This window comes from Paroedura picta, chromosome 3 (genome assembly GCF_049243985.1).
Source record: "Paroedura picta isolate Pp20150507F chromosome 3, Ppicta_v3.0, whole genome shotgun sequence".
NCBI classification, from domain to species: Eukaryota; Metazoa; Chordata; class Lepidosauria; order Squamata; family Gekkonidae; genus Paroedura; species Paroedura picta.
Window position 1 is genome coordinate 31,666,286 of NC_135371.1, and position 19,180 is coordinate 31,685,465.

Here is a 19,180-nt window from a genome sequence, read left to right on the forward strand (position 1 = left end):
AAACTTCTATCTGAAGGTTTAGGAGAGGATTCCAAGCAGCACAAAGCCTATTCCCCATCTATGTAATGGTACTGGTAGGCCATCAGTGGCTATTAGCTATGATAGCTGATTACCACATGAAGGGGACATACAATGGAAGAGAGCCGGTTTCTTTCAATTCTACTTGTAAACATTCTGAGACAACTTGCTGGCCACTGTTGGAAACACAGTACTGGATGCTCCAGTCCAGTAAGGATCTTCTTATACATTGCATGTGTCAGCAACTGATTAATTTTTTTTCCAGTGGTCTTTTTCAGCACGCATCATATTTTCCATTTCAAATTAAACAGAAATGAAAGAGAAATCAGCCAGCTACAGGCTCAGCTGCATCTCCTACAGTGTTCTGCAAATACTGCTATACAATATTTTAATAACAGAATTCAGAAGACTCAGATCTGAGTATCATGACATTATTCATTACCCAGTCCCTAATGGGGTTCCAATAACTCTTACACTCTCGACTTCTGTTTTTCTTTCCTAGTTCCAGATGTCATTGATGGTAATACATTTACAGCCACAGTGGTTGGCTTAAACCCATGGGTGGAGTATGAATTCCGAGTAGTTGCTGCCAGCCTTATTGGAATTGGAGAACCAAGCAGGCCGTCAGAGAAACGGAGAACTGAAGAGGCTCGTAAGTAATAGAAAATACCCAGTTTGGAATTTTGGTCCATTTCTGATACCTCTATTGAGGTACAGCTATTCTTCCTGCTACAAATAATCTGCATATTGAATGGGAGATTGGTTTAATAAATGACTAATGCTTTATTAACATTTACGGATGAATCTGCATCTTGGCTATGGTTCCTTTCCAAACAAGAATAGGCCAACACCCCTAGTGTCAAATAAAGCACAGTATCCTGTTTTTAGGGTTACTGATACAGGTTAGTTGTAGCCAGAAGAAAATAAGTCCAATAGAACAGAATCCCAGTGACACTTTAACACAGCCTTGTAACTCCAGTAGAAGTCCATCACCAAACTCTGGCTTGCCAAGTAATCGTAATTACTGTGTGTACACAAAGGTGGGGAAGGGCTAGAACATGATCCTTTAGGCTTTAGGATCCTTCAGGTTTGATCATGTAGCTACAAAACATGTTTTTTTTCTTATATCTACCTGTGATTTAAAGTATCCATGAAATGTTAATTAGATTGTAGATTGTAGGTTAATTAGATTGTAGATTAGATGTAATGAAAATGATAGCCGTAAGTTAAAAGCTATCAGTTTCGTGAAGACAAATAAATGCAGAACGTTATTTTAAAGCTATTTTCAGGGGATAGTTGGCTCATATATATTTACTTTGTGCTCAGCCCATTTTCAAAATTACGTATTAAATGCTTTTATTATTTACCTATCTATCATGAATTTATCCATAATTGATTTTTTATTTATCCTTTGTTATTCTTACTAAAATCAGGGTACTTTATTAATTCCACTTAATATGTACCTTTTGTACTACAAGAAAGGTACTGAAATGTTTCAGGTTTTTTTTTCTCCTCATTTTAAAATTGTATTTCTGGAAGAAAAAAAGATTTCCTGTTTTTGGGGTCTTTGTGGCAGAAAAATTAAATTCAAATCAAAGGTCTGGGTTTTTTTTTAAATAGTAAATACAGGAAATTACAAAAGCAAAGAGTAAAAGGTGAAACACCCATAAGTGTACAGAACCTCAATAATATAACAAGCTCACTTGCACTACTTTGTTGCTCAGAAAACTCCAAAGTTTCTCTTTCCTGAAATCTTAGCCACTATACATGGCTCCAGTGACCTGAATTCTTGTAGTTCAAAGTTCAAAGTCAGCAAAGATTTGTTCTATATAAAAAATTAGCTGTAAAAAATCTGCTTAAAATTGTAAAAGACAAACCAATTCTTCCTGCCTCTGAATACTAACTGGTATTTTGGGCTTCTATTATGCAGTTCCTGAAGTCACCCCAGCTAATGTCAGCGGAGGTGGTGGTACTAAATCTGAGCTGGTCATAACATGGGAGGTAAGTCAGCTATGAATCCAGAGGGAAACTGATTTGTCTGTTTTAGTATCCAGTTGACCGTTACCACAAGGTAACATTTCAAGGGAAAGTTCATACATTGCATCCTCTCATCTCTTAAAGAATGGTTGCAATGACTGTAAATTCCAGATATGAAGGGACTATAGCACTGACTATAAGCAAAGAGGAGTTGGAAGTTATGTTCAGGCTTGTGGGTAGGGAATATCTATGTATCGTTGCTGATGCCATTGAAGTGGATGATGACTTGGCTAGAAATGCAGATAAAACATGTAAACATAGCTTTCAAGACAAGCAACATTTTTCCCTGAAGAAGTTCTAAATTGTAACAAAGGATCTTAGAATCATAGAATCATAGAGTTGGAAGGGACCTCCTGGGTCACCTAGTCCAACCCCCTGCACTATGCAGGACACTCACAATCCTATTGCTCATCCACTGTTACCTGCCACCCCCTTGAAACTTCACAGAATCAGCCTCTCCGTCAGATGGCTATCCAGCCTCTGTTTAAAAATGTCTAAGGATGGAGAACCCACCACCTCCCGAGGAAGCCTGTTCCACTGAGAAACCACTCTAACTGTTAGGAACTTCTTCCAGATGTTTAGACGGAATTCCTTTTGCATTAATTTAATCCCATTGGTTCTGGTCTGTCCCACCAGGGCAAGAGAGAACAACTCTGCTCTATCATCCACATCAGTGGTCCCGAACCTTTTTATCACCAGGGACCATTCAACACTTGACAATTTTACTAAGGCCTGGTGGGGGGAGGGGGTAGGTTACTCCTTTACTCTCAACCACCGCCCTAATGCTCTCTGATTGCTATGGTAATGTTTAAACATCCCTTCAAAATAAGATACAGACACGCCACAACAATGAACATAAGGAGCATTTTATTTTCATGGAAATTTTAACTCATGACAATGACAAATCAATGGGAACCCTGAGCTTGTTTCTCTGCAATGAGATAGTCCCATCTGGGAGTGATGGGAGACAATGACACCCAAAGTGTGTTATAAAGGGCCGGGGGGGGGCGTCCTTCGCAGCCCACCTCCAATTAGTCGACAGACCACATGTGGTCCACGGCCCACAGGTTGGGGATCGCTACTCTACATGGGAGCCTTTTAAATATTTGAATATCGTTATCAGTCGTCTCCTCTCCTGGCTAAACAGACCAAGCTCCCCCAACCTTTCTTCATACGTCTTGGTCTCCAAACCCATCACCATCTTTGTTGCCCTCCTCTTGACATGCTCCAGTGTGTCTATATCCCTCTTCAACAATGGTGCCCAAAACTAAACACAGTACACACTGTGCATCTTGTGCATGTGTAGATGGTTTAAGATAGTCTTGTTCTAGATACAGACAGTATTTGCAACTTGAAAGGGTGGTTTTTAAGTCTTTGTGGAATGGTGAGCCCTGTTTTGCCCTGGGAGGGCTGGGGAAGACTATGTAGTCCCTGAGATTGTCTGACAAAGCTCTTCATTCTCAACCCAAAAGCCAGTAATTTATACAAAGGCTTTTTGTTAGCAATACCTCCTTAGACCCTATTATCTTGTTCTTTTCATCTACAGATAGCCCAAAGCAAACCTCATTTGTTCCCAAAAGCTTTAGTGTGAAATGTAATCGTGTAATGCAAATGCATTTCTCACTAACGCTTTTGGGAGACATTTTATTATAGCTCAGCACTGCCAAACAGAACAACAAAATAGGAGCAATGTTTTGTTTTCCAGCACTTGCCTCATTGCCCAGTGTGAATTTCCATCCTTCCTGTGACTAATTGGATTAATGCCTTTCCTTCCACCACTAAAAATAAAAGAAGTGTTTAAAAAATGAGTCAGGTGCTGAAAGCATCATCCATAATTTTAAACCATAATTTCCAAGAAACATAAGAGGCATTTTTTTTAAAGGTGACCACAGTTCTACAAGTTCTGAGATTTTTTAAAATCCCTAATGAGCAGACACACCCACATTGCCATTCTGATTTAGAAGCACACAATCCCCAAACTACTTCCACATATACTAATCACTTGGCCTCACTAGACGGGAGGGGCATGTTGAACTGGCAATCTGGAAAAGGGTATTCCCTGCAAGGAGGATTTTCAGCTTCTTAGATGAGACTCAAGTTGTACAAGATGAGATAATTGCAGCATAGATACCAGTGACCAGGATGTGATGTGTCTGTTTCTGGAACCAGGCAACATTTGCCAGCTAGTCTAAATGGCGCTTCCATGCAAATTTCCTGTCACACTGTAGAAAAGAGCAAGACTCCAGTAGCACCCTAAAGACTCACAAAATACTGGAGTTCATTGCATATTTAAAGTAGGTCATGCCCTTTGCTTCAAAGGTAGCAACCTAGTGTGTCTAGTGAAATGAAAACAGTGCACAGGGGAGTAGAATGGGATACTGGGAAAAGTCAGAGAGAATCCTTGTAAATCCAGAGATCTAACTCACATTGAACACAGTGGTGGCGGAAAGTGTCATCAAGTCACAGCTGACTTATGGTGACCATGCAGGTTTTGCCACCCTCCATGTCATGGCCCAGGTATTCCTTGGAGGACCCCATCCAAATACTAGCCAGGGCAGACCCTGCTTACCTTCCAGGATTGCATGAGACTGGGCCAGCCTGACTAGAGCCTTTTCCCACAAAGGGGAAATCGGTGCTGGCTCAAAATGAATGGGGATTAAACATATGCATATTCTTTCTGGATTCTAGCCTATACATTTATTAGATTCCTTCAAATCCAGGAACTGCCTTACAGATGGCAGTTAGATGCCTAATTGCTACCTTTCCATTATGTTTACATTTTCACCCAGTTGCTTATCGGACTTGTCCAATTTTAGTATTAGGTTCTTTCAGTGGAGAAAACAGACCATAAAAAACACATGAAAGTTCTGAAACAAATTAGTACTGAAACATTCAATGCTTATTTCCTTTGCTAGGCATTATGTTTCCAAATTGCACTGTGTGGATCCATTACTTTGGGGGGATTTAAGCTTTACTGAGCCTCTTTGAAAATCTCTATACATAAGGCTGTTTCTGTGATCCCCCCCCCCTTTTCTCTCCCCCTGATAGACAGTTCCTGAAGAGTTACAGAACGGAGGTGGATTTGGTTATGTGGTAGCCTTCCGTCCAGTTGGTACCGTAAGCTGGATGCAGACTGTAGTAGCTTCTCCTGATGCCTCCAGATACGTCTTTAGGAATGAAAGTTTACCGCCATTCTCCCCATACGAGGTCCGGGTGGGAGTGTACAACAACAAAGGCGAAGGCTCTTTCAGTCCCGTCACAATTGTGTATTCGGCTGATGAAGGTAATCTAGGCTGAGGCTGTGATTTATAATAAACGATAGGTTCCCAGTTTTAGAATTCATTTTACTGACAGCCCTTAATTGAAGATTGCTCATGATGGCATTGTTTTAACATCATTGAGAATGACTCAGGACAGTATAGTTTTCGATGTTAATTAATTAATTGCATTAAGCTGAAGTGTGAGATCTTTTTTTTAAGGAACTCATAATTCTTAGCTGCTTAAGACAGTTGTTTTCAAGGTAACACATCAGGAAGTTTGAAATGTGTTAGGTAAAGGTAAAGGTATCCCCTGTGCAAGCACGAAGTCATGTCTGACCCTTGAGGTGACGCCCTCTAGCGTTTTCATGGCAGACTCAATACGGGGTGGTTTGCCAGTGCCTTCCCCAGTCATTACCATTTACCCCCCAGCAAGCTGGGTACTCATTTTACCGACCTTGGAAGGACGGAAGGCTGAGTCAACCTTGAGCCGGCTGCTGGGCTTGAACTCCCAGCCTCATGGGCAAAGCTTTCAGACGGCTGCCTTACTACTGTGTGCCACAAGAGGCTCTTGAAATGAGTTAAGGTTTGTTAAATGTTTAATGACACTATTTGTTCAGTGAGGAGGGATATGTTTGTTTGGTAGCATGTTTTTTATATTAGGCTTAAATCTCTTATTAGGTATTGGGAATTGTAATAATACAGTTTATGGTTCCGCTAAATGGATGTAAGTGTACTGAGATTTACAGTGCAGTCCTAAACAGTGTTACAGAGGGCAGTCCAAAACAGGTCCACTCAGAAATAAATCCCATTGTAGTCAATGGGGTTAGTCTGAGGAAGCTGTTCTTAGGACTGCAACCCAAGTCGACTGTTAGTATGAAATATCCTCTGACTGCAAACTGGTCCTTCTTTTCTCCGTGTAGCAACATGACCGTTTATGCACTGGGAACTTCACTGCCCCAGCTCCTGTACAGGAGCACAAATCAGGGATGGACGACATGCACCAGGCCAAATGCTCCTCCATGTGGGTGCAGGAAAAGGTGGGACAATCTACCATGACTAAAACTCCAGCCTGCAGCCTGGCATGAAACCTCCGGTGCATAAATGGTCCCTATAGTGCAATTCCATATATTTGGCAGCAGCATCTTTTTATGAATTATCACAAGCTGATGCTCCGTCAAAGGAGAAAGACACGGTCCAGTTGCAGAGCACAGTCCTTGCAGTTTCCATCTGCGAAAAAATCACTCGTCTCTGATTAAAGAGCAAGGAAAGGCCTCTACTTAAGACCCTTTAAGCATCTGCCAGTCATGTTTGGGTACAGTCAACATCTCAAGGAAGAATCAAGCTTGCAGTCACTGGCCTCGTCTTCAACTGTCCAAGGGTTCATTCTTCACTTATGCGGAGGACCCGTGTACAGAAAACGTTCACTGTTTCCACTTTTTGAACACCAGAACAGAACTTCTATAATACAGACCCATGAACATCCTGTAGTGTCATACTATGCTAATGATCTTGCTCCTGCTATGCCTTTAAAAGGATCTCAGTTAGCAAATGGTGAACAACATGATTCTGCTTTCTGTTTTTGGCCTCTCCTTCTTTTCACTACCCATTATCATGTAGAATTTCTAAATATGCAAAGAGAGAGGCTGCTTATAGTTTCTGTTTGATAACAGAGAATGGAACTAGGAGGCAGAGGGCAGGCTCTGCCACTAGAAACAATTGCCTTTTTCTCTCTTTCCCTAACATCTTGGGATACCCAAGACATAAATTCAGCACACTGAGAGTCCCCCCCCCCACTCCTTCACCTGGGTGTTGCGAATCTGTGTGGATGAACAACTCACAGCATGACAACTCTAGTATCCCTAGGGCAGGAGAGAGGGCACCTTGGGGCTACTGCTCAATCATGTAAAATCAAACCATGGTTTAGTTTATAGCAAGATCCAAGCCGCTGGCTTGCTTAATGTCACACGGATTCCTAGATCCAAAGCTGAGTACTGAATGGCAAAGAATCCAGTTGTCTTAATTAAGAGTTGGGATCATAAAAGTGCATCAACAACTAACCATGGCTGTTTCTTATTAGAACCCACCAGAGCTCCAATCAACATCATCGCCAGAAGCCTTTCCTCTTCAGAAGTAGAAGTGTTTTGGTCCTTGCTGCTTGAATCCCAGAGCAAAGGAAGGATACAGGGCTATGAGGTAGGAGAGTCAGAATGGAACAAGCAGACCTCTTCACTCACCTGATTGCTCCATGGATAATATTAGGGCATTAATCTAAAGCAGTATAAAGTGCACAGTGAATTCCTTTTGCAGATCTGTTACTGAGTGTGTTTTTCTTATTGCTTAGAGAAACTTAGACTAATAATTCCCATTTCATTGTTGGTATCAGGACAGAGTTTGAGTCCAGGGGCACCTTTAAGACTAACAAAGTTTTGTTCATGGTATAAGCTTCCATGTGCATGCACAGTTCCTCAGATACAATGAAATGGGAATTATCAGTCCATACATATAGAAAAAGAGAACTGTTTTTTTTATACCTCCCTTTTCACTACCTGAAGGAGTCCCAAAGTGGCTTACAAACACCTTTCCCTTCCTCTCCCCACAACAGACACCCTGTTGGGTTGAGAGCTCTGCTCTGCAAGAACAGTCCTAAGAGAATTGTGACTAGCCCATGGTCACCCAGCTGGCTGCATGTGGAGGAGAGGGAAATCAAACCCGGTTCTCCAGATTAGAGTTAAAGGAATAAATCTATCAAAAATGGGGATTAATGGGCAGATGTATCCTTAATTGTGGAATGCTGAGAATAATTAATTGAGACCCTGTCATTATACTCCATCCATCTCCTCACACGAATGGAAGCATTTTTATAGCATCTTCTTCTTTGAATTGGGGTGATGGCTGTGCGTGATCCTCTCACCTGTCCCCAGACCAAAGAAAGACATACCAATCTACCATTCCAATTTATATTACATACAATTTGTTATGTTACATTACAGTCTACTATTCAATTCTGTTATTCCAAATAATTAAAATAAAGAGAGGGATTGTTAGGAGGGCTGGGGGATTGTTAGGAGGGCAGATACAAGAGCTGAATGAGGTGAGCATATGTAGTGTGATAACAACCAATAACCCTGTTGAGTCCTGATGGCTCTATTGTTTTGAGCATTGTAATAACTTGCAATTCAGCAATTTCATGTTTAGATGCCCAAGCATAACACTGTGAGTTTTCACAAGGTACACCCCTGGAATTTTATAAACGCTTTTGAAATGTAAAGAATGTGGAGGTTAAATATCGAGTTCAAACAAGAAAATGTACATTTTATTTGTGCAGGTTAGATACTGGAAACATGAAGACAAGGAAGAGCAGGCTGGAAGAATAAGAACCATGACCAACCAGACCTTTGCAAAAATCAGCCACTTGAAGGGAAATGCTTTGTATCACTTGGCTGTCAAGGCTTACAATACAGCAGGGATGGGACCTTCCAGTGCTATAGTCAACGTCACTACCAAAAAGCCACGTGAGTGTCATTTAAGAAAACAAAGAGGGATTAGGCACGTAGGAAGCATTTATGTCACTCTGTGTTGTCTTATGTTGCTCTATCAGGGTGATGTGCCCCTAGGAGAAGGCAAGCAGAAAGCTTGAAAAAGTAGGCTCACTCATCCTCTTTAAGGACCTTTCCAGTAGTCTGATCCTAAGACTTGCTGCACATCTTTGTTATTTATATATTTATTTGTTTTTACATCTGCCATCCCAAAGGCTTTCAAAGAATCCTTGTTTAGTCCTGTGTGTGTCACAATTACCAACCACTGAGCCATGGGGTGTGTATGATGAAATGGTTAATTCTGATCCTGATCATTCAGAGATTATTGGCAAAGGGTAGGTGGAAGTGCAGTTTCAGAATCAGCATTCCAGTTTGGGGATATCCCATTCCTTTTGTCTTTTCTTTTTTTAACAACCAGTTGATGTAAGTTAAGGATTCTTCAAGAGAAGGCGAACAGAAAAGCAAGGCCAAGAAAGATAAATGTTTGCCTTTCTCTTCAGAGTGGGGCCTTTATCTGCAAGTCACCAGTATGGTGAATTGCCATCCAATTACCTTATTCAAGCATGTCATGTCAAATCTGTTACTAAACTTGAACACGCATTTGTTCGACAGCTCATTAACTTCCCAAACATGGAGAGTTCAGAGCTCCTGAGACACTATCAGAGGCAACGCTAGCACTAGAATAAGAAAAGTGATACTACCTCATGATATTCCTCTGTTTTGAATATAGCACCCAGTCAGCCCCCTGGAAACATCATCTGGAATTCATCAGACTCCAAGATTATTCTGAACTGGGATCAAGTAAAAGCACAGAACAATGAATCCGAAGTGAAAGGATACAAAGTAGGTAACTTGTTCATAGGCCGCAAAGAATCCACTTGTCATTGCTGTATGACATTGAACAGTACTGCTGTCCTGAATTCGCTAAGCATCAGTAAACTAGTATACTTAGGTTGCCATCCTAAGTACTGGTACATTCTGTTAAAGCTGTCTGCATTAGGATGGGCATGGACACATCAAAACTCGTGCCAAATTTTAGCCAGATTGAGGCTTGGGAGGCAACATTTTGTATGCATGTGTTATCCAAAGAAATCTCCGAGCTTTGGGGCATGGCGTGGTGTGGATCGGAAAACTAAACCCACCCAGAAACTCTAGTGTGAAAATGCTAGACAATGGTGGCACTTTCCAACTGTCAAAACACAAATAGGGACCCTCCAAAGCTTAACGGGTACTGCTACCTGCCAGTAACAGAGTTCCCGTGCATCACAATGGGACAGAGATCTATAGAAGTGTAGGAAGACTGTGTATTGCCTTTGTTGGCATTGTGGTTTTGGATGGAGTGGGTGTACTTGCTGCTAGGTATGTGTGTGTGTGGGGGGGGGGATTGCTTAGGTAGCATACTCAGTCAGGGACCAGGGGGATTTGTGTTGCCCTGTGTTCCTCTGTGTTGTGATTCAGTGTTTGTTTACTGCAAAGGGTGAAAAAAATCAAGGTTTGAATTCCTCTTTAGTATAGCAAGCTTTTTTGTCTAGTGATATTTTCCTGCTGTCTACTTCCTTTGTTGTTTTCCTTCCTTTTTTCATTCTATTTCACAATCCCATACCACTTGGCATTGCAGCAAGACAAGGGATTAATCTGGGTTTTTTGGGGGGTCATGGTGGGTCATGGTGTTCGGGACCTGGTGGAGTGAGATCATTGATCACTGGCAAAAACATGCAGTGGGTGTAAGACATCTTTTGTAGTGGCACAAGCCATTATATCCACAGGTGTGGGGCATTGTGTCATCCTCCTCATGTGTCATGGCTTGGTGTTTTCAAGTCAGCAAGTCAATGTCCGGCCCTTGCTTCAGTGCTCAGTGACTCCCCTTCTTATCCAAGAGGGCCTTACTTCATTTCCTGGGCCCTGGTGAACCCCTTTCACAGTTCCCACTGACCTAGTGGCTGCAGCAATCCCATCTCCCACAGTTCCGCAGGGCCTACAAAAGGGAGCTCCTCCACCAGGCATTTGCCTGAGACTGACTACAGGTCCCCCCCCCCACCTCTGACATCCCCTCCATGGCCTGAAACAGCCTGACCTCTCTAGGGAGTTTAGCTTGTATGTTGTTATTGTTGGGACCACTGAAGTTGTTGTTTAGAACCTCTGTTGGGTTGTTATTGTTGTATATTGACTATGTTGTATGTTGACTTAGAATCATAAAATCATAAAATCATAAAATCATGGAGTTGGAGCCAGCCTCTTCTATTCACTCCACTAGTGTGGACTCCCTTATCCATTGTTCCTCTTAATATTTGTGAAACAATCTGGGGAGGGTGGAACAAGTCCAGGGTGTCCAAGCTGGAATAGAGCCAATCAGCAAAGCTGGCCACACCCTGATTGGCCCTGCCCTTACAGTTCCCACCCTCCTTCCTTGGAAGCTAGCCACTTTGCTCTCAGATGCCTGAGAGAGACAGAGAGACAGAGAGCCAAACTGCAAACAAGCCCTTATTACCTGCTATGGCTCCTGCTGTGAGGGACAGAGAGAGAGAAAGACAGAGACAGCTTCCCCAAACTGCAAACCAGCCTTGATTCCCTGCTAGGAAAGAGCCCTGATTACCTCCTACGGCTCCTACGGGGGGGGGGGGGAGAGAGAGAGAGAGAGAGAGAGAGAGATCTGCACCTGCCCGTGTCCCCTGGGTCCTAGCACCCATTGTATTCCTGGTTGCAATGGTCTTTCTTGCTAGTCAAAAATAACTATGGAGGGATAGTAGGGCCAACCCTTCCAGGGAATTCATTGTTGTTATTCGTTCCATCCCTTCAATCTCTGGCCATGGAATGGGTTCGGTTTGGGTGCATGTTGTATATGGTGGGCACTGGACCTTGAGCCATCCTCTGACTCACCCACTGCTTACTTCAGCTTATGATGGCTCTTTATTCAGCATGCTGTGACCAACCCCTCCCTTCCACATACACCACTAGGATGCAGCATTTCCGTGTCTCACACTCAGCTAAGAAGGTGTTGCTTACTGGGGGCAAGATTTGAAGTTGTCATAACACTCTGTCACTGTTATGGTGGGGGGCTCGAGATGACAGCAGGAACCACCTTTTCCCTTGGGCCTTGGTTACATGTAAGGTTTGGCAGGTCTTCTTCCTTCTCCTCCTCCTCCTCCTCATCCCATGGCTCCAGCCTTTCACTTGCTCTTCACTGATGGACTGGCTGCATTCCATTTGTGGCTGGGTGGGGAGTCTGTTCCTGTTCCACAGACAGTACTGTGCTTAATTCTACCACTGCATTGTGTTGCTATCTTTGAACACTTTTCCTGCATGCAGCAGCATTAGTGAAACACTGCCACTCATAACAGTGCACTTTGTGTGGGCATTTGTCCCTGTTGTAGCTTTTGCTGCTCTGCAAGATAAGGTTATCAGCTGAGGTTCAGAGCTCAAATTAGAATTGAAAAGGAAAGGGTAAGATTAATGCCTCTTCAGGATGAGGGATTTTTTGTTGTTGTTGTTGCTGTTGTTATTTGGTGAAATCCGCACAAGGGTTTTGAGGCTGGGGGTGGTAAACCTGTCTGAACACCTCTGATTTCACAAAGCCAATGAGAATGAGGGTCAAAATAGACAAGATGAAGATCACAGATATACAGTCATCTTTAAAAGTTAAATTATAGCTGCATGGGATCCTCATTCAGATCACACGATAGACCAGACCAAAATCACCCACTCTAGTTGTCCCTTTAAAGAAAAGGCAGTTGCTTTTTTATTCTTTAAAGGGCAAATAATAGCATAGGGATTGGCATGAATTAGTGGAAACACATGTTCTTCTGATGTGTCCTGAATCAGAATCGGGGGCTGCACAGCTGTAATTTAGCTTTGTGAACTTCATATTATTGTGTAATCCTTAAAGTGTTTAAAAAGGAAAGTTAAGTATGTGCAGCTTCTCCTAAGCTCAAACACTGTTTAGGTACAGCAAGCCAAGAGCCACATGACTTCTGGAATATCAGGGCACAGATTATTTTTGGAAAATGTGAGGGTTGCTCAATTATTATTATAGCATTAGAAACAGAGGCCGTTTCCAAGGTTATATCTAGTCTTTCTTCCTTTTATCTTTCTCCCTCCCACCTTTGGTTGGTCCATGAGATATAGTGCCAGGATTTATATTTTAGAACAGTTAAATTTCCTGCTCTTTAAGAAAGGCTGAAGGCACATCAAGGAAGCAATTTAACTCTGCAAAACCGACTTGTTCTTACATGAATGGCTAAGTTCAGTGATTGTCTCTCTTTGCTTCTTTCTATGCCTTTGCAATGTGTTCTAGGTTTTATACAGATGGAACAGACAAAGCAGCACATCTGTTATAGAAACAAACAAAACATCTGTGGAGCTTTCACTGCCTTTTGATGAAGATTACATTGTAGAAATAAAGCCATTTAGTGATGGAGGAGATGGAAATAGCAGTGAGCAAATCCGAATTCCAAAGAGATCAAGTAAGACCAATGTTTGCGTGTTTTCGTATGGCCATTTGTAGCTCTGTAAGTAATTTGTAGCCTGCCATCCAATATTCTTATAGCTGTGAGAGCTCTGCCAATAGCATAAATAGGAAAGAAAGAATAATGGAATTGCTCCATCTGAGCACATCTTTTTGCAAGTTGCACTTCCCTCCTCTGCTCAAGTGAGAAGGGAAGTAGCTCTTTGTTTTGGCACACTGGTGGAGGACTGTAGAAGAGGCATACTGGTTTGGTTTTGTTTTTTTCATAATACAAACGTGTTTTACAGAAAAAATTATTAAAGCAAGGTTTTTTGTGTGAAGGAGCCTTGTTAATTTGAGGCACGCATATTGTTTGTTCATGTTCATGGACATTGCCTTGCTACCTGAAAAGCAGGTTAGCATGGTAGCCAGGAGCACCTTCTATCAGCTGTCTCTGATTCACCAACTTTCCCATTAGCTCATCTAGACATGCTGATCCATGCTTCTGTAACCTCACAGTTGAATTACTGCAACATAATCTCTGTGGGCTACCCTTGAAGACAACCCAGAAACTACATCTGGTCCAGAATGCAGCAGCCCAACAGTTGTTTGGATAGCCACCAGAAACATATCTTGCCCATTTTGAAACAGCAACACTGGTTGCCAGCCAGTTTACAAGTTCAATTTAAAGTGCTGGTTGTGACCTTGAAAGCCATTCATGACCTCAGGAACTACATATTTGAAAGGCTTCCACATGTTCCTGTACACCAGTTATGGACATCAAGTAGTCATTTTCTGTCTATCCCACCACTTAGGCATCAACCAGAGCCCAGGCCTTTTCCATCAAGGCTCTGGCTCTGTGGAATGGGGTCCCTGAAAGGGGGGCCGGGTCCCTGGAGATTTTCAATTGGCAATGCAAGGCCTGCTGGGGCTTTGAGGGAGTTTAAATGGCAGGCATCGTTTAAAGAATAAGTTTTTTTATCCCATTTTTCACTCCCCAAAGGAGTCTCGAAGCAGCTTACAATCACCTTTCCTTCCTGTATATATAACAGATATTCCGTGAGGTAGGTGGGGCTGAGAGAGCTCTGAGAAGTGGGGAATCAAACCCGGTCTTTCAGGTTAGAGACTCTCTCTCTTAACCATGCCAAAAGAGGGATTTGAGGGAGAGGGGGAGGGTTTTGAGGCTTGCTATTTTATCTTTGTTTTTTTACCTGAGGTTGTTTTAGTTAATGAATTCATATGAAGCTACAATATATTGAACCTCTTGTTTTTCCTCCCCTTCCCACAGGTGCATATGCAAGAGGGTCGGGCGCTTCTACTTCAAACGCTTGTACATTGTCAGCCATCAGCACAATAATGATTTCCCTCACAGCTAGATCAAGTTTATGACAAAAAATATCTAAAGGACTTCCTGTTTATAATATAAGCAACATTTAGCTAGTTGTTTTGAAGACACCCAGTACTAAGTAATATTGTTGTTCAAGTACATCTTACTACTGGAAAGAAATGTTTTATGCTTCTCTAGGAATGGCATTATACAGTACTTCCTCAAAGCAAATATAGCTTTGTCTGAAGTTTCCTTGGAAACTCTGCAATGCACTGAAAACATCTGTAATATGATGTTACCAAAGCAGTTTACATATGTCCTTATATGCATATTTTTTATTATATATTTAGTGTTTTATAGACTTTTTTAAAGTTAACATATGATGTAGATATTAATTTCTTTTCCCTGTGCTATAAAATGCTATTGATGACATTCTCGTTACAAAGATATATTCTTTTTTGGAATGTTCCATGGCTGTAAGCTCAGAGCTCTCAGTACATTGGTTTCAGATTGATTGTATAGTTTTACAAGAGTAGTATGCTCTAGCAAAGCTGTTTTGGTCTTCGCTTATCCTCCAGGGCATCCAGAGCACATCCAGTGTGCATGAAATAGATGTTCTACAAACAACCTGCTCCTCTCAGTTCATCAGCCTGGTATACATTGCAATATCCCTGGCTGTTGCTGATCTGGTGATACACTCCTGCATCTCATATAAGGTTATTTAGTAGCTCCTTCTGCTTAAGCACTTGCTGCACCAGTCACTCCCAAACAGAAGAAAAAGGAGTGCTGGATTTGGCATGAAAATGCCTTACATTGACACCTGTCAGTCATGGGCCCGTCTATCCAGCACCATGGCAATGAAACCGATTGGGGGGAAGGGGGCTCAGTAAGGATCCTTGTATCTGTGAAACGTTTCATGCCACCATTTAAAACTATTTGGATGGTTTTGGTTGAATCCAACACTTCTGACATAAAATATTCCATATTGGATCAAACATCTGAAACAAATCCAAAATATCTTTCAATACAGTTGCTTTTCAGTTTGTATAAATAAACTGCATAGGATCGTCTAGCTAATGTTTTAACGATGGACAGCAAGGATTTGAGCTTTTTGTTTTCAGTTTATTTTGATGTCCTGATTTAGCTAAAAGCTAACGTTTCAAGTTAATGGTAATTTCATATATTTGCCATCACTATCGTAATGTAAACCAGAATCTGCTATAGCAAAGAACAAGATTCTAAATACGATAAAATTTGAAATCCCACCAGTTGAACTACTGATGCTATTCTGGGTTTGCACCATTTTAATTGGGACGATGCGAGTCTTTGAGACTGAAAATGAAATATTCTTTCCATGTCTGAATATGTATTTCTTTTAACAGGTACACGTCAACTGTAATTCTCTATGGATTGGTTTCATAAATTAATTACAAAACGATCTATGTTTATATGATCTTGTTTGAGTATAGGACATAAAACTAAATCTAATAAATAATGTTCTAGTGAATACCTCTCTAAAAAGGCTTTTTTCCATTAAAAATCACATGTATGTCTGGGTGTCTCTATGCACTTCTAAATAATTCTTTCGTTCTAAGACTTTGAATCCTCCAGGCTTTCTGCTGGGCATGAGGGGATAGAGCCTGCCATCTTAAGCATGTTCTTAAGATCAAGCTTGCGTTTTCTTGACAGCTCTACTCTTTATACGTATCCGGCGTGTTTATAAGACCCCGTTTAGATGTGTCCTTGACTGCAGTCTACCACTTAGTTTTCTCATGCAGCTTACACTCATTCCAGCAAGAATTCTGCTGGATCAGAGTTTGTGGAATGCCTGGCCCAGGGGCTCCAGTGTGCATGCGGGACGTTTCATGCACACCTGACGGTCTACACAAGCAGGGGCAGCCTGCTCTCGCAGAACTCTGCGCGTGCACCAGAGATGGCTCGGTTCTGGAACAAAATTTACAAGGAAAAAAATATATTAATATGACAACGTTCGTTTGTTATTACGGGAAACTTTTGTAAGCGTAGTTCTAACGGGAGAAAGAATCCTTTAAATGGCAGTGGGATTTTATAATGAATTTTTTTTCCAAGTCTAAAAAAATGACACTGCAGAGGATTATGATTTGTTCTTCTGGAGAGCTTCAATTTGCCTGTAACTTAAGTCTTTTTTGCTCCAAAGTGATACTTTTAAACCTTTCAAAAATATATTTATTCAGTAATTCATAATCAGGATTCCACTTGTGTAAGTTGGGGGTGTTAACCAGAGAAATATTGTCAGTATTTCAAGCTGTGTTCCTTTCTTAGTTTGATATGGTTACTTCTATGTAAAAACAAAAATGGAACAAAAAAATCCACAAAAGAAATAAAATGAAAGAAAAAAAAAGCCTATGTAGTTTTTCTCCCCAGTGTAAATGATATTTATCAGTGATCTAGAAGATGTAATCTTTTTTAAAGTTATTGGTAATAAATATTCTGTTATTTGTAAAGATTATTGTCTTTAGGGGCATTTTTCATGAATTCTTGGTGGTCCTTTGTGATTGAGGACCTATCATGTTCTTAAAAGGTCATCAGGAGTTCAGAAATACCTAGAGATTTGAGGGAGGAGCCTGAGAGAATGGGGTTTTGGGAGGGGAGAGACCTGGGTAGGATATAATCCATGGAGTCTACCTTCCAAAGCAACCATTGCCTTCAAGATAAGTGGGATAAATGTATTAAAGAAATAAATAATAAAGTGAAGCAGATCTGGAGATCAGTTGTAATGCCAGGTGATCCTCAGTCCCTGCCTGGAGGCTGCAAACCTAAATACAACCTCTGTCCTAATACATCTGTCCAATTGAAAACCGTAGTCATGGCTCTCAATAGGGACACAGACATTGGTGCATCTAAAGAATTCAATGGCTCAAATGTCTCTCAAGTTACCATGAACAATAGGAACATCATTCCCCATACTTACTAATGAGCCTTAATTGCTGCCACAAACAATTCCCCTGTGTAATTTCCCTATCAGTGTCATCAGGTTAATTTTTTAAAATGGCGATGAGATAAGGGTGCTGATGAGTATTCAAAGCAGCTGGCATCCCATGTAGAACCAGGACCAAACTTCAGAGGGACTTGAACAACTCAGCATGGAAGTATGCTGGGTAACCTTGGGCCAGTCTGGGTCCCCTTTGGTGAGGAACAACCCAATTTTACATCGGTCTGAGGTACACAGTCTTTCCTTCTACATCTGGAAATCAGTGGGTTGTTTTATGTAAACCAGATAGGTGTGAAAGGGGCTCATTCTGTGCTCTTACAAAGGACACTCCCCCCCCCCCCCCCGGTACCTTCACAACCTGTCAATCCCAGGTTGAAAACTGCTGTCCTTGGTTAGCATTCCTTTGTGGAAACAAGGGAACAATGTGTATTCATGCCTATCTCGTTCACAAAAATTCACAGAACTCTGGCTCTAGACAGGGCTGTGTTAGCTGAGAGACAGGCTGACTTACAATGTAATACGAGTTTTCTACTCCAACAGACAATGGGAACCTGGAAACTCATATAGACCTAATGCATTATAAAACAGAAAACATGCATCAGAATTGGAGGTACAGAGAAAAGAATGTTAAGGATGGCAAGATGGGGAACCCAGTCTTCCCATTTCTCCCAGTAAAACTGCTCCCCCAAAAAACTCATTTCTAGCCCTGCTGCTGATACAAACCCTTTGTGTTCCCTTTCCATCTGTGGCACAAGGCTGCTATTCCACGGACAAGGGTATATCCTGTCATCACAGGACTGCCACGCTAAAATGCTAGAGAAATGTCACTGGGCTATGCACAAATCACGAGCCTGTGCTGGCAAAGTGGTCGTAACTTCCTATGGAAAGACACTTGTCTCCTAATAATGCAACCCCAAGTTTCAAACAAGTTTTAAATCTGCCAAGAATACAGCCCTTCCTGCCTATGAAAATGCCCATCCGCACTACCATGCTCCTCACAGGCTTAAGTGTTTGTTTTTTAAAGCTGGGGTAGCTGTTTATACAATTTCCTACAGAGGCAAATGACCATCTGGCACTTGTCAAGTAACACCAAAACTCCCGGGCCTGCCTTTCATTTTTATTTATCAGGCATTAATCAGAAGCCCAAACATTTGTCCCATTGTACTGAGCTCATATGCATATCTTTCATATTTAATCATATTCTGTGCTGATGTGGACAGCTTGACAGCTAAGTGCTGAACATTATTAGAGACAATTTCTAATCACTGAACCTGCTGTACAACAATATAATAGGTATGCACAGAAATGCTCTGTAGAATCCCTGCTTGTAACTCTATTAAAGACATGTCTGTAGCTCAGGGGTGGATTAGCATTCTCATACAACACAGTACTAAAAGAGCAAAAGAAATAAGACATTCATGTCATTTGCTTTCCTATTAAGCTGCTTCTTGTGCAAACAAAAAATTACCTGCAACTTGCTACTTCAAGCAAAATACTTCCCATACAGGGCCTACCTTGTAAGAAGATTACAAGAGACCAAGAGAGCAGTTTTTTCTATCCTGAGCATCATTATCAGCATTTTACCAAAAA

General features: G+C 41.5%; 1 protein-coding gene across 7 annotated transcripts in view; it reads left to right on the top strand.

Annotated features, from left to right (window-relative positions):
• The window catches only part of LOC143831783 (contactin-4), a 669,529-nt gene extending 652,427 nt beyond the window's left edge, over window positions 1-17,102 (top strand). For all 7 annotated transcript variants that reach the window (XM_077325228.1, XM_077325223.1, XM_077325222.1 and 4 more), the window contains 8 exons: window positions 521-670; window positions 1,949-2,019; window positions 5,104-5,338; window positions 7,393-7,508; window positions 8,641-8,827; window positions 9,582-9,694; window positions 13,143-13,311; window positions 14,581-17,102. In XM_077325228.1, the coding sequence (XP_077181343.1) occupies window positions 521-670; window positions 1,949-2,019; window positions 5,104-5,338; window positions 7,393-7,508; window positions 8,641-8,827; window positions 9,582-9,694; window positions 13,143-13,311; window positions 14,581-14,681 (1,142 nt within the window). In that variant the 3' untranslated portion in view covers window positions 14,682-17,102. The remainder of the gene's footprint in view (window positions 1-520; window positions 671-1,948; window positions 2,020-5,103; window positions 5,339-7,392; window positions 7,509-8,640; window positions 8,828-9,581; window positions 9,695-13,142; window positions 13,312-14,580) is intronic.
• Window positions 17,103-19,180: the final 2,078 nt, after the last annotated feature.